Source organism: Festucalex cinctus, chromosome 13 (assembly GCF_051991245.1).
Source record: "Festucalex cinctus isolate MCC-2025b chromosome 13, RoL_Fcin_1.0, whole genome shotgun sequence".
In the NCBI taxonomy this organism is placed as follows: domain Eukaryota; kingdom Metazoa; phylum Chordata; class Actinopteri; order Syngnathiformes; family Syngnathidae; genus Festucalex; species Festucalex cinctus.
In genome coordinates, this window is record NC_135423.1 from 4274665 (window position 1) to 4288447 (window position 13783).

At 38.7% G+C, this 13783-nt stretch overlaps 1 protein-coding gene across 2 annotated transcripts in view; it reads right to left on the reverse strand.

Moving 5' to 3' along the window:
• The window catches only part of LOC144033017 (SR-related and CTD-associated factor 4-like), a 24064-nt gene continuing 10281 nt past the window's right edge, over positions 1–13783 (reverse strand). The window contains exons 17-18 of one of the 2 annotated variants that reach the window (XM_077540688.1): positions 676–817; positions 1–408 (exon numbers count right to left, since the gene is read on the reverse strand). In XM_077540688.1, coding sequence (XP_077396814.1) covers positions 41–408; positions 676–817 — 510 coding nt within the window. In that variant the 3' untranslated portion in view covers positions 1–40. Of the gene's footprint in view, positions 409–675; positions 818–5318; positions 5468–13783 lie in introns of those variants that run through there. The other variant, XR_013287849.1, reaches the window with a different exon arrangement.

Here is a 13783-nt window from a genome sequence, read left to right on the forward strand (position 1 = left end):
TTTTGTTTTTGTTTTGATGAGACGACAACGTTAAGGTTTATCACCACCCCCCTCTGGCGTTGCGAGGGGGCGGGCCTCCGAAGCCCGGCCTCCCTCTGAAAGGCGGCCCCGCCCGCCCCGCCATCCCGCCCTCCTGCTGCATAAAGGGGCCGCGGTGGAGGATGGGCCCGGGGGGGCGGAAGGGCAGGGCCATCCGGAACCTTTCCGGGGGGAACATGACGGGGGGCGGCACGTTGGGGGGCGAGCGGAAGGGCGGCAGGTTCGGAGGCGGATGATGAGGAGGAGGAGGGAGTCCCGGCGGCGGAGCGGCCTGCAAGCGGACGGCGGGGCGGGCCGGGGAGCCGAGCTGGCGGTCCGAGGGGTTGTCTCCTTCGGGGGTGGGCGTCGACTCTGTTGGACATTTGACGGCTGCACGGAAAACGACATCAGATCAGCAATTTGGACATTTGGGAGGGTTGTATTTATTTGATTTTTTTTTTTTCAATTGATCACATTTGGCACAGCGTATTTAGGCGATTACGCAAAATGTCAATATTTCTACATTTGCCGGCATGGGCCATGCCAATAATTTATTTTTGCACATGTCGTGGGCCACTACTCATCGGGTGGCGGGCCGCAAAAAGGTCCCCGGGCCGTAGTTTGGACACCGTTGACCTTTTCAAACGTCCTACCTACCCGCTGCGGCGGCTTCAGGCTTTGACTCAGGGGGGAGGAGCATCGAGCCCCCCACGGGAGGTAGGGAAACGGGAGACGGCACGCCCAGGGGCAGGAACGCCGGCGGCCTTCCGATGGGCGCCATCTGCTGGACGGCAGGAACCTGCAAGACAGACGAGTGCAATTTAAAGCCTCGCGATGCAGCAGAAACGCTGACGACCTTTCAGGCGCGGCTTGAATCAACTGACAAAAAAAAAAAAAAAAATCAAATTAATTTGATACATCGTCATTTAAAAAAATAGAATCGTTGAAAATTTGTTAAATCGTGAAATCGAGTTTTGTCTTGTGGATGATTAAAAGCTGTTGTTCTTATGTTCTGTTACATCCAAATGCTTTTATGTGTTGTAATTTTGCACCAGTGGCAGAATGCTGGATGGGTGGTTTACAAGACATGTTTACATTTGCTACCAACGACTTAATTGTGGCATTTAACTCATTCACTGCCATTGACGGCTATAGACGTCAAAGATTAAATTTTACTGGGCTGGCAGTGAATGAGTTAAGCACAAACTGTGAATGTTAAGTTTACGTTAAAACTATAATCTATAATCAGCATACGTTACTGGTGGCTGAACATTTTGCACAGGAATTATTTTTGAATAAGTGAAACCTTTAAATAAACGTTTGTTGGATTTATTAGATTAAAATCGTAATCGTCCTGAATGACTGCAAAAATCGAGATTTTATTTTTTGTTTTGTATATAATTAAAAAAAAAACATTTATTTTTATTTCATAATTACACATTTATTATTGTTATTTATGTAAGTTTTAATAGAATAGAATTAGCATCCTAATTAATGTAACACAATATTACACTTGTCTTAATATAGTCGGTGCACCAGATTAAAAATGTTCCATATTGTTTTTTTTCAAAGTAACATTTGAGCTATCATTCAAAGATAAAAAAGCAAGTTGTAATCCAAGGTAAAGATGCAAAAGCACAACAAGACCCATGAAAACCAAAGCAGGGACAGATTGGCCATTTGTCGCCTAAGACAAACTTTGTTATTCTTGACCAAGTCGGAACCAAACTACTTTTGCAGGACCACAAGGACGACAGCTATTGTCCAAATGTCGTTTATGGTTGGGGGGGTCATGCTTTCTGGAGGTCTTCGAACTGGGGTTTGTAGTCGAATGGAACCTCTTCATTCAGTCCCAAGAAGTCAAAAAATAAAAAATAAAGTTGATATTGTACTGAGCAGTTCGTGAGCTGAACTTAATGACTGATTGAATTCCAACGTGTGCTTGGGATGACATTCCCATCACATGAAGAAAATAACTTGTGGTGTTTACAGCACACGGTCCACTTGTGGTCTTTTGGTATGACGTCAAATTCGTCGATAATTGCCGATAATTATCGGCCACCGATATTATCGTGCATCCCGACAAAGTCAAATCCATTTTGCTCCTGTGCAGTGCCGTAGAAAAGTGGGGAGGGCCAGATTATTATTTTTTTATCTGGTTTATCTGTATGGCGTCAAATTTGTCGATAATTGCCGATTATTATCGGCGGATTTCTTCATCTGGTTCATCTGTATGACCTCAAATTGGTCGATAATTGCCGATAATTATCGGCCACCGATATTATCGTGCATCCCTACAAAGTAAAATCCATTTTGCTCTTGTGCAGTGCCGTAGAAAAGTGGGGAGGGCCAGATTATTATTTTTTTTTATCTGGTTCATCTGTATGACGTCAAATTAGTCGATAATTGCCGATAATTATCAGCAGATTTTTTAAAATCTGGTTTATCTGTACGGCGTCCAATTGGTCGATAATAGCCGATTATTATCGGCGGATTTCTTTATCTGGTTCATTTGTATTACGTAAAATTGGTCGATAATTGCCGATTATTATCAGCAGATTTCTTCATCTGGTTGATCCGTATGATGTAAAATTGGTCGATAATTGCCGATTATTATCAGCAGATTTCTTCATCTGGTTGATCCGTATGATGTAAAATTGGTCGATAATTGCCGATTATTATCGGCGGATTTCTTTATCTGGTTTATCTGTATGACAAATTGGTCAATAATTGCCGATTATTATCGGCGGATTTCTTTATCTGGTTTATCTGTATGATGTAAAATTGGTCAATAATTGCCGATTATTATCCCTACAAAGTAAAATCCATTTTGCTCTTGTGCAGTGCCGTAGAAAAGTGGGGGGGGCCAACGAGGCTCCGGCCTCCACGATGACAGTCATCCAGTACACCGTGATGGAAAAATATTCATTAAAGCCCCAGGTGCAGGTATTATGTCATTACACATAGTAACAATATAAATATCGTCCATACCTACTCCACCCACTCCTTTTTTCCATCTCAACTTTTGCACCATGCAAACAACTTTGGAGTGAATTGAGGAACTTCATTGAAAGTTGCAGCAATCTTGTGACAACTATCCAAACCCTTGTCGTTGTTCTATTACATGCAGATTTTGTTCTATTGCCTGTCTATGGTTATAATTATTTTTATGTAAAAAAAAACGAAGTTCACTTTTTTGCGCACAAGGACGGAAGGAATTTCACCCGGGAATTTGCTACACCGTCTTGCTACTCGGTCGCGTTTGGACCACAATCCGTACAAAGTTTGTCATCGAGCGGTTAGCGGTTAGCCGTTAGCGTATCCACCTTACATAGCAGCTCTACGGTTGTGGGTTCCAATCCGGGCTCTGGACTTCCTGTGTTGGAATTTTCATACTCTCACCGTGCTCGTGCTGGTTTTCGCAACGTATTTCAGTACTCACCCAGATTCCCCCCCTAAAAAAATCGAAGACTCCAAATTATCTACAGGTGTGAATGTGAGAGTGAATGTTTCTTTGTATGCGATTGGCCGGCGACCAGTCCAGGGTGTACTCGTAGAAAATAGATGGACGGATGGTTGCAGGAAAATCTATCTGACCCGGAATACAAACCCAATTCCAAGGAAGATGGGACACGGTGTTAAATACGGCTGGTATCGATTCGATTTCGATTCACACGAGTTCAGTTCGATTCAATTTTTTCAGATTCACTTCACTTCAACTCGATATTGATGACTGATTGGAACATCAAGTCTTCCTAAATATCGAGGACATGATATATTCAATTCAAAATTAAAGTTTGGTTAAATTAATTAGTGATAAATGTTAACACAAAAATTGGCATCAGCAAGAATGAGATGAAAATATTATTAATATGTTAATATAAATTAAAGAGATTCTGAATTGTCCTAAAGTACAAGTCAAGGTCTTTCGTAAATGTAAGAAAATACTTTTAAATTCATGTGAACAGTAAATGTCAAGAAAATAGTCAAATACAACAATTTAATACATTTATGGGAAAATAATATTAAAATAATCGATTCGTGGTTTTATGAATCCATACCCGTCTGTAAAGGAAAATCAATTTGATATTGATTAAACAAACAAAAACACAGTATGATTTGCAAATCATCCCTCCACTTATATTTAGTTGAATACACTATAAAGACAAGAATTTAATGTTCAGATAAACTTGTTCTTAACTCATTCACTCCCAACCATTTTCACTTGTGTTTTCCTGGATTTTGACAGATTTTTCAAGGCCCGTGAAATATTATGTTCTATTGCTATAAAAATATGGAACTTACCAAAAGAGAGATTAAAGTCTCTTCTCTTATCAGGGAAAAAAAAAAAGTTTATTCCTATCTGCTTCCGCTGTGCAGCAATTAGCAATAGAACATGGCTAAGTTTCATCGTTTTTCACAATTCTGCTTAGAACTGGGGAAATCAGCTTGTTTTAACATGGCCTGGTTGATCTCTTATACTCTGCTGCCACTCAACCATTTTCTGCAGTAGAGAGACTGCATCAAAGCCTTCTCTATGCTCTGGCATTAAAAAACAAAAAACAAACAAAAAACGTATAAGTACGTCTTTGGGACACTTAAAACATTTAAAATATGACGTATTTATACGTTTTTGGGAGCTAATGAGTTAACAAATAATCATGACCTATTTTTTTTTTTATGGCTACAACACATTCCAAAAAAAGTTGAGAGAGTCGTGCTTTCCACATTCAAATAAACTTTTTAGGAACATTAATCGTCGACGTTTTGTAGGTGGAATTCTTTCAACACTACTCCGGGGTCTTCGTTGAGTATTTCACACACGTTTTCAATGGGAGTCGTCAGGTCTGGACTGCAGGCAGGCCAGTCTAGTACCTTGCACTCTTTTACTACAAAGCCAGACTGTTGTAACACATGCAGAATTTGTTTTTGTTTTTCTGAAATAAAAACAAGGTCGCCCATGAAAATGACGTTGCTCGGACGGACGGCAGCATGCGTTTCTCCAAAACCTGAATGAACCCGTCGGTGTTCACAGATGTGAACGTGAGCTCGCCATGCCGTTGGTACAAACGGATGCTGGTTTTGAACTTTGGGACGCAAAGTCCGGAAGGTTTTTCTCCTTTTTTTTGAGTCTACAAGTTGCAAAAACAATTTGAAATGTGGACTCGTCAGACCACAAACTACTTTTCCACTTTTGCATCAGTCCATCTCGGGCCCAGACAAGTTTTTGGATCTTGTTGATAAATGCCTTTCGTTTTTGTCTGGTAGAGTTCTAAGATTTGGCGGGGAACTGTACTTACTGACGTTGGTTTCCTGAAGTGTTCCTGAGCCCGTGTGGTGATGTTGGTTTTTGATGAAGTGCCGCCTGAGGGATCCAAGGTCATGGGCATGAAATGTTGGTTTTCGGTCTTGCCGCTTACATCCAGTCATGTCTCCAGACTCTCAGAACCTTGTGATGGGCATTACGGACCATTAGAGGAACATTGTCCTTAAATTCTTGGACTATTTTCTCACGCAATGATTCACAATAGGGCCCCACCGATTAATCGGCCGATTATCGGCCTTCAAACATCGGCCAATTGGGCCAAATGGCCGATTATTGCCGCTATCGAAGAAAACCAAAGTTTCCGACGCTTTGAAAGTACCTTTTATGCACCATTTTGCTTACGTAGCATTAGCAACTAGCAAGTGTGTAGCATATGTTATCCTGCTTATTCTGTTGTCCCAACGAATCTTTAATGGCACCGCAGTTGGAGTTAACTGTAAAACTAAATACACAATGTTAACAATCACATCCACTTTATATGTAAATACAAAACTTGCTTAGTTTTTAAAACAGCCTAATTTTAACAGGAAGTTAGCAAATGCTAACAGGAAGTTAGCATCGACTTCGGGAGTGTTTTTCTTTCAAATAACCGCACACAAATGTTGTGGGATCACATACCCACAGATGAGATAACACTACGCAAAGGCACAAATTCTACCCAATGTGTGAAAAACGATTATTTTAATAGAATTCAATTGCAACTTTCTTCTGTACTCACTTTAAATGTGTACACCGTGGATGCACGGCACCGCACTGCCCCCGAGAGGCCAAAACGCACACGGACAGTCAGTTTTGTTCTTTGTGTTTTTTTTCAGTTGCTATTGTTTTAGTTTATTCGATTATTTCACTTTCTTATTTTTATTTTGTCATTGTCCTTTCAAGTTGGCATTTTATATACTGTATATTTAATGAATAATCGGCAGATTAATCTTTAATCGGTATATTTTCCTGCCAAAAATAAAAATGCATATCGGTCGGGTCCAAGTTCACAACGAGGTGAATGAACCTCGCCCCATCTTTGCTTGCGAATGACAGCAATTCAGGGAAGCTCCTCCCCTTATACCCAATCAAGGTGTTCCCAATTAGTCTGTTCACCTGCGGGATGGGATGTTCCAAACGGGTGTTTGATGAGCATTCCTCAACTTTCTCCGATTTTGTCGCCACCTGTCCCCAACTTTTTTTTTAGAACTTAATGCAGCCATAAATTTCTAAGTAAACGATTTGCAAAAAACAAAGTTGAACATCTTGTCTTTGTAGTGTATGAAATATAGATTGTACATGATTTGCAACCATGACAGTTAACCCACTGTTGTGTTGCATGAACTAATATTTCCAGCTCTATGGTTATCACTTCAAACACCCATCAAAGCGAGAAGCTGCATTTTTGTAAAAGCTCTTTTTTGGATGTGTCACTTATATAAGACCTGAACGCAAATGCAAGACTTTTAAGCCGACAAAATTACGCAATTAATCGCTCATATTTACCATAGATGAAAAATTAGGAATCTAATTAAAGTAAATACAATGTCATCTAATGTTACCACAATAACACAACTAATGAAGTTTAACAATACAATATGAGCGCCTCATGTTGGATCTCATTAGATTGTGCGGGTGTCTTTAATTTTAATTGATTATAATTGTCATTTCAATTGTACTTGCATGTCTTTTTTTTTTTTGCAATTTTTTTGGCCTAATTCATCTCCTTTTTTGGGGTTTCCTGCAAAAACGACTTAGGCAATTATTTTAAGAAGGTGTCAGTCAGTTAGTTTGTTGCCCAGATGTTATATGTTATGTTTACACTCTCGATTTCATTCATTACGGTTAGCAAGAACATGATATATTTTATAAATACTCCTAACTTTCAAATCCCAATCTCTGTTAAAAGGATGTACCTGTACAGGGTGCTTCTTTCCTGTAATATACAATTCACTCATCGACAACATATGTGCACAATCGAATGAAATCCAACAGCTGTATTATTATTATTTTTTTATAAAGATAGTATTGCTTAGTTGCCACACTGATGGGTTATTCATATCAAAGTATTACACTAATGGGAGAGACAGAAAAAAAACAAAACAAAAAAAACTTTGCAGGTTAAAGTGTAGTAGAAAAAAAAACTAATATACAAATTTAATATTGGAAAGTCATGTTTTGGAGGGCGTTTGATCACTAATATTGTATTTGTTTTTTGTTTTGTTTTTCAGACCAACCCACGTCCGTAAAAGCTCAGCGGTGACATCATCACTTAACAACCAAGACGTTTCGTCTGTGGAGGCCGAGCAAAGATCCTCTCTCATCGCAAGGATGACTTCTCCTGCGCGGGGTGGGCTGACACGCGACTGCCCTCTCTGATCATAAACACGCACACACACACACACACACTCGCACAGCCGAATTGCAACAAGGCCGCTCAAGTGCGACGAATAAAACGTGCACGTCATCCGCGTGCCTCACACCTCGAACATCTCAGCAACAGCCTAATGAGCCAAAGGATGCAGATCCTATGTGGATGAATATGGTGGCAGGTTTTGGTTTTAGTACAATCATTAAACGTATGTAAATTATATAAAAATATTTGAATATGAATGTAAGTTTGTGAATTAAAAAAACGTAATAAATATAATATATATATAATAAAATATTATATATATATATAATAAAATATTATATATATATATAATAAAATATTATATATATATATATATATATATATATATATATATATATATATATATTGTACAATATACAATATAATAATATAAAAATGACGTTATTTCAAGGTTTGGTCATCAGTGTTCAAACAGGCACAAATAGAAGTTCAAAACGTTATTCTAATCTAACGTTTGAAAGGAATAATTAGTACTTTACTTTTCTATTAGTTTGTCATAAAATACACATAAAAAAAAAAAAAAGTCATCAATTAAGTCAGCAGTTGTTGAACATTTCCCATAAAGTGAAATGAATGATTAATATGAAAGTATACTAATGAGCCAATAATTGGCTTTATAAAAATAAAGTAATGGGGGGGGGGGTCATATGACTATAGAATATGCATTAACCTCCTCATGTTCATTCCTGTAAAATTCACAGGTCAATGTGACCCACTGCATGTTTTAGCGTCCATCCATTCTCCAAATCGCTTAAAAAAATAAAGAAAAAAAAAGTAAAGAAAAAAAACTGCAATGTTATTAAAGGGAAAGGCTACCCAAAAATCTTTTTTTTTTTTTTTACAGTATGTTGGATGCAGCCCCACTCGTCTAAACGCGGTAGTCTGATTAATGTCACATTTGTGGAGTATGAATTACGCACGCAGCAAAATCCATCTGAGGGCGGCGGTCATTTTGCCACTTGCTCCGGACTGGAAATAACATCACAGTTGCTCAGGGCTCAGCTAACGACCAATCATGACTCAACTTGCAAGCATCACATGACCAAAATCAGTAAACAGTAGGGATGTAACGATAAGGGCAATATCGTGATATTAAAACTGCCACGATATCGTCGTCGTCATGGTCACAATATAAAAAAAAAAAAAAAAAATCAGGTTGATTTCCATTTGTGCAGTTCTAACACCCTCTAGTGGCCAGTTTATTAGTGCAATTTAATTTTCATTAGAGATGTTTTGGCCTTCTATGTTTAAAATCGATGCTAATTGTCAGATGAAGGGGAACCCAATTTGTTTGTGACGCGATCAATGTGTGCTTGCATGAGCCTCAATATAGAGATTGTAGGTGGTTTATATGCATTGCTGTTATGTACAAAAGCACAATATTGTGCTTTTTTTTTTTAGCATGAGCTTTTTTTTTTTTTATACTGTGATTCGTGACATCGTATCGTGATGTTTGGATATCGATACATCCCTAGTAAACAGGTGAGAATAATTGGTCATTACCTGAGCTCTGAGCAACTGTTTTGTGATTTGTCAGTCAAAGTGACAAAATGGGACGGTTAATTTTGTTTTTACTCCTCTACTTTGCCAGTATTTACAATATTTCTTTAAACCTTTGTTGTTGTGAATACTGAACACCTACGTAGCACGTTGCAGCTGAAAAAAAAAAATTACAATTAATAATAAAAAAAACATTACAAAATTTAGATTGTTTTTTTTTGTATTTAAAAATATTGAGGCCAGAATTAGTTTCTTGAAATTTTTTGTTTCAAATTTCAATTTTTCTTCCCCAGTGATACCAGGGCTAAGTGCCCATCAGAAATTCAGCAGTTTCCTCTTGCAAAATATATTTAGAAATTATATATTTTTTAGCCCCGTGTATCAGTCAAGCACCACCTTAGCTCTGGGAGGGAGAATTTTTTTTAAATTTTTATTTATTTTTTTATCTTGGAGCCATCCCTAGCTGTTTGTTACTAAAAATCACAAGAATGGGTCAATATGACGTAAACAGAAGGGCCAAAAGGTTCGTTGATGCGGGCTGTCATATGCGAAAGAACGCAGCAGCAAATTGCATATTTGTAAACTTTGATATCAACGATTGTTATTGTGAAAGCAAAGAAACCTCTTTCGCAAAATAGATGTGAAGTCAATCGGCTTTCATGCCATGTCGGCTCTTACCAGACTTGTGTCATCCCATCAGCGGCTGCTCCTTGTTAATCCCACCAGCCGGGCCGGGCCGGGCCGGGCAGGGCAAGGCAGGGCATCCCCTTCTTTGATCGACACCCCAACGAAGCTTCAACGATATTCCTTTGTACTTTTGTTCGCTCAACCAGGCAGCTGCACAACAAACTCACCTCCAGTTTTAAGATTAAAATGAAAAAAAAAAAAAAAAACAGCAACAAAAGGTTTTTTCCTTTCCCTCCTTCAAGTGTCTAGCATTATTTTATATTAATTTTTTGTGGAGCCATCAAATTGTATTGTTTTAAAACAATTTTTAGTTTTGAGTGACTGCTACATCCCAGCTCTGAACTTAATGCTAATAAGGCAACTGTGACTAAATTTTTAGCCACTGAGCATTTTTCTTCCTATTTTAGTATTTTTTTTTTTTTTTTAGTATTTAGTATGATTCATCAGTCTCTGCAGCCGGCCTCGCATAATAGCCGGATGTCCTCTCGGCTATTTTCAAAGTACGCCGGGAGATCAGTGGAGCTACAACGATGAATGGCTGAATCCAAAACTCAGCGGCTACACGCTACAAACACTCCAAGTGTGCATGCGCAACTAGAAACGAGCACGCACGACCTCATTACGGCAGATTGATTGACGGGATCGAGAACCAATCGTTAAGATGATCCACCCGGAAGACTCGAGAGACAAAAGATCCTTGGATGCACCTTTAAAGAAAAACAGTTGAAGTGCTGGGAAGTAGGACATTCAAATTCAAGGCCCTCTTGGAATCGTTCTTTATTCGATGGATGGATTGCCATCGCAGGGGTCTTAAAATTCCAAGAGAGCCACCATTCGATGCAACCCGAAATTAGAGGGAAAAGTCCCTGACAGAAGTTTTGCCAATCAACGGGATATTTGCTGGAAATGCTGCCACAAAAACACATCAGGGACCCATGCACGAAATTTAACAGGAAGTCAGCCATTTTATTTGGAAGTAGCCATTTTGGAATCATACTTTGGCAATCTCCAACTAAGAAAATTTGCCCAAACGAGCTGCAATCAGAAGAAGGTATTCTAGATAGAAGGATAATTGCTAAGCTTTCCTCCATGAAGTGTGTACGGCGGCTCTTAAAATCGAGATACGACAGTTTGCGTGAGCCAGTTGTGATTCTACAGAGTACTAACTGTACATAATATATGATTCCAATTATTCCAAGCAGCCAGTGTTGGAAGTGATTCGGTGAGTAGAGTCCTTTTCTTGGGACTGACAAGATACTGACATCATTTGCTGTAAAATCGAGACCAGCTCACATCCATCTTGAATTTTGTTGAAAAGGACCATTGGAAGAGAAAACTTTCCTGAATTTATGGTTTAACGACAATATCAGCATCATTTTTTTTTTAAGAGAAACGTGGTTGATTTTCAGTCAATGTTTTGAAAAACAGACACTGATTGGACCCAAGACAGGTGTCACATGATCCTTGAGGGTTCAATCAGAACAAGCGGAAAGAAGTCTGTCTAAAATGGTGTGAAAAGCTCATGAAAGGCCTTCATTGATCATTACGTTTTTGTTTTTCTTATCATCAACACGTTGCCTAATTCGGATAAAATCGACACCATTGAGTACCAATGTTAAATTATAGCTTGGTAAAATTACTTTTCGCTCTGGATCCATCCCAGCAACCACCAAAGCTGGCTTGTACTTACAGGGGAGCACAAATGTTGTGCCTTCCTTACCCAGCAGTCTCCTTCTGTGCTTCGGACAGCGGCACATCACGTTGGTTGGCGTGCCAGTTCATGCGACAGGGACACAATCATGACGTTCAACCCGTGCCTCGTGTTTCATCAGTTTTCCTTTTTGAAAGGTTTGTGAGTGATGAAATTGACTACAACTTTTAGCTTTTCTCTCTCATCTTGGGTCTTCCTGAGCACTGTACCTTTGAGCAAGACCTTTGTAAATATCTCATGTTTCAATGTGGGCACATGCGGCTTATAGTCAGGTGCGGCTTATGTATGTACAAAATGTTTTTTCCTTTAGAAATGTACTGTGTGCGGCTTTTTAGCGGGTGTGCTCTATAGTCCGCAAATTACGGTATATGTATTATTTACGAGCTGTGGTTGAACTGCACGGTTAGCATGGAAACCAAAGCGGGCTTGTACAAACCTCCAATGTACTACAATTTTGAAGTAAAGGCCAGTGTATATGAATGATAACTTAGAAGCTATATTACAGTTATTGGCAAAAAACATATTCAAGGGTTGGATATAGTTGTGGTTGAAAGTTTACATACCCCAAGGGTATGTAAACCTCTGAGCAAAACTGTAAATGTACAAACGCTTAACCTCGCTTAATGACACAAAAATGTTATGTATTGTCACCAAAATGCACATCTCCACTTATGACAACTTCAACCTCTGAAAATATCAAAACAATTGCCAGAGCATTTTGGATTTTATGGGCATTAAGCCTTTTTCGCCATACAGTGTGCTCATTAAGTTTAGAAACATACCCTAAACTTTCAAGCACAACAATAACACACGTCTTCATAACATTATGACATTATTTGCTCCGATTTACAAGCATGGGCGCAATTATGTTCATCAATAACATACAACAATTAGAATATTGATAGTTAAATAATCAAGGGAGTGCACTAACTAATGCAGTAGTTCTCAAACCACTCAACCACATGATAATTTACAACAAATTGTTAAATTGTATCACTTTTGAAAAAGTGAGCCTACCTACATATTGTCGCCGTCGGTCGGAATCGTCGCATGTTCAAAAATCGCAATTTTTCCACGGGGGATAAAAAAGCCATCTTGCTGAAGCTCGCCGAACACCGCATTGTTCAAGTTGGTATTCCAATTTACATTGCATCATATACCGTTACCTACAAACTTCACCTCAACCCCAAAATCATGTTTGATGGCTACTCTATTAAAAAAAATAAAAAATAATTGTTGAACTGTCATTGGATAATTTGGTATAGCATGTCACCTGTGTCAGCTGTCTACATCAAAGTCTGCGCCAGACAAAAAGCCTTTCATACTTCACAAAAGCAAATGACTGCTTACATCATCTTCCCTAAACTTCGTAAGAGACATGACTGATGCACTTTATAAACTATGAGCTGACTAAGCGGTTTTAATAGGCAGAAATTCATCAACACACATTTACCTTTGAGCTGACGAGTTCTTTCTGCACTGAAACATTACAATTAGAATACATCAGCAATATTTTTTGGGGCCGATCACTGATTGGCAAGGTTAGAAAAACCGATGACCAATTCGATCACAAGATGGAGCGATGTCTATTTAAATGTGCCGTTTACTGCATATACATATGTATTGTTTACAAACTATCAACTAAATTGTGCAATAAATACCCTCTCTTTACATTTTTAAAACTTGTCTTCAAACATTTTTTATTCTATACTTCTTTGGATTTTTTTTTGTCTTTTATGGCGTGTACTGTTTTTTTTTTTTTAATGTAATTAATATATTGTTTTAACACGGCCTTTTTTATTGCGTGAAAATTTTACTGCACGTACAGCACTTTATATATTAAGGTGTAACTGCCCCTTTAAGAAAACCTCTGCTGATTTCAGGGACATTACCACCTTATGTATCCTTCTTCAATTGAGGGTGAAAACATCACATACTTTATAAATATTTACACTTACCAGTGTTTCTAGCAAGATTAACTCCAACAGCGGCGGTCAACAGGGTGGTGAAAGTGCTCTTGGTGACATTAACTAAATAAGTGGATCACGGAGCTCGAATTCCCGACGAACATTTACCCGGCGGTCGAAGTGGGTGAATTGGGGGGGGCTAAAGAGGTCCCAATGTGAACGTGAAAGAAAGAGTTGGT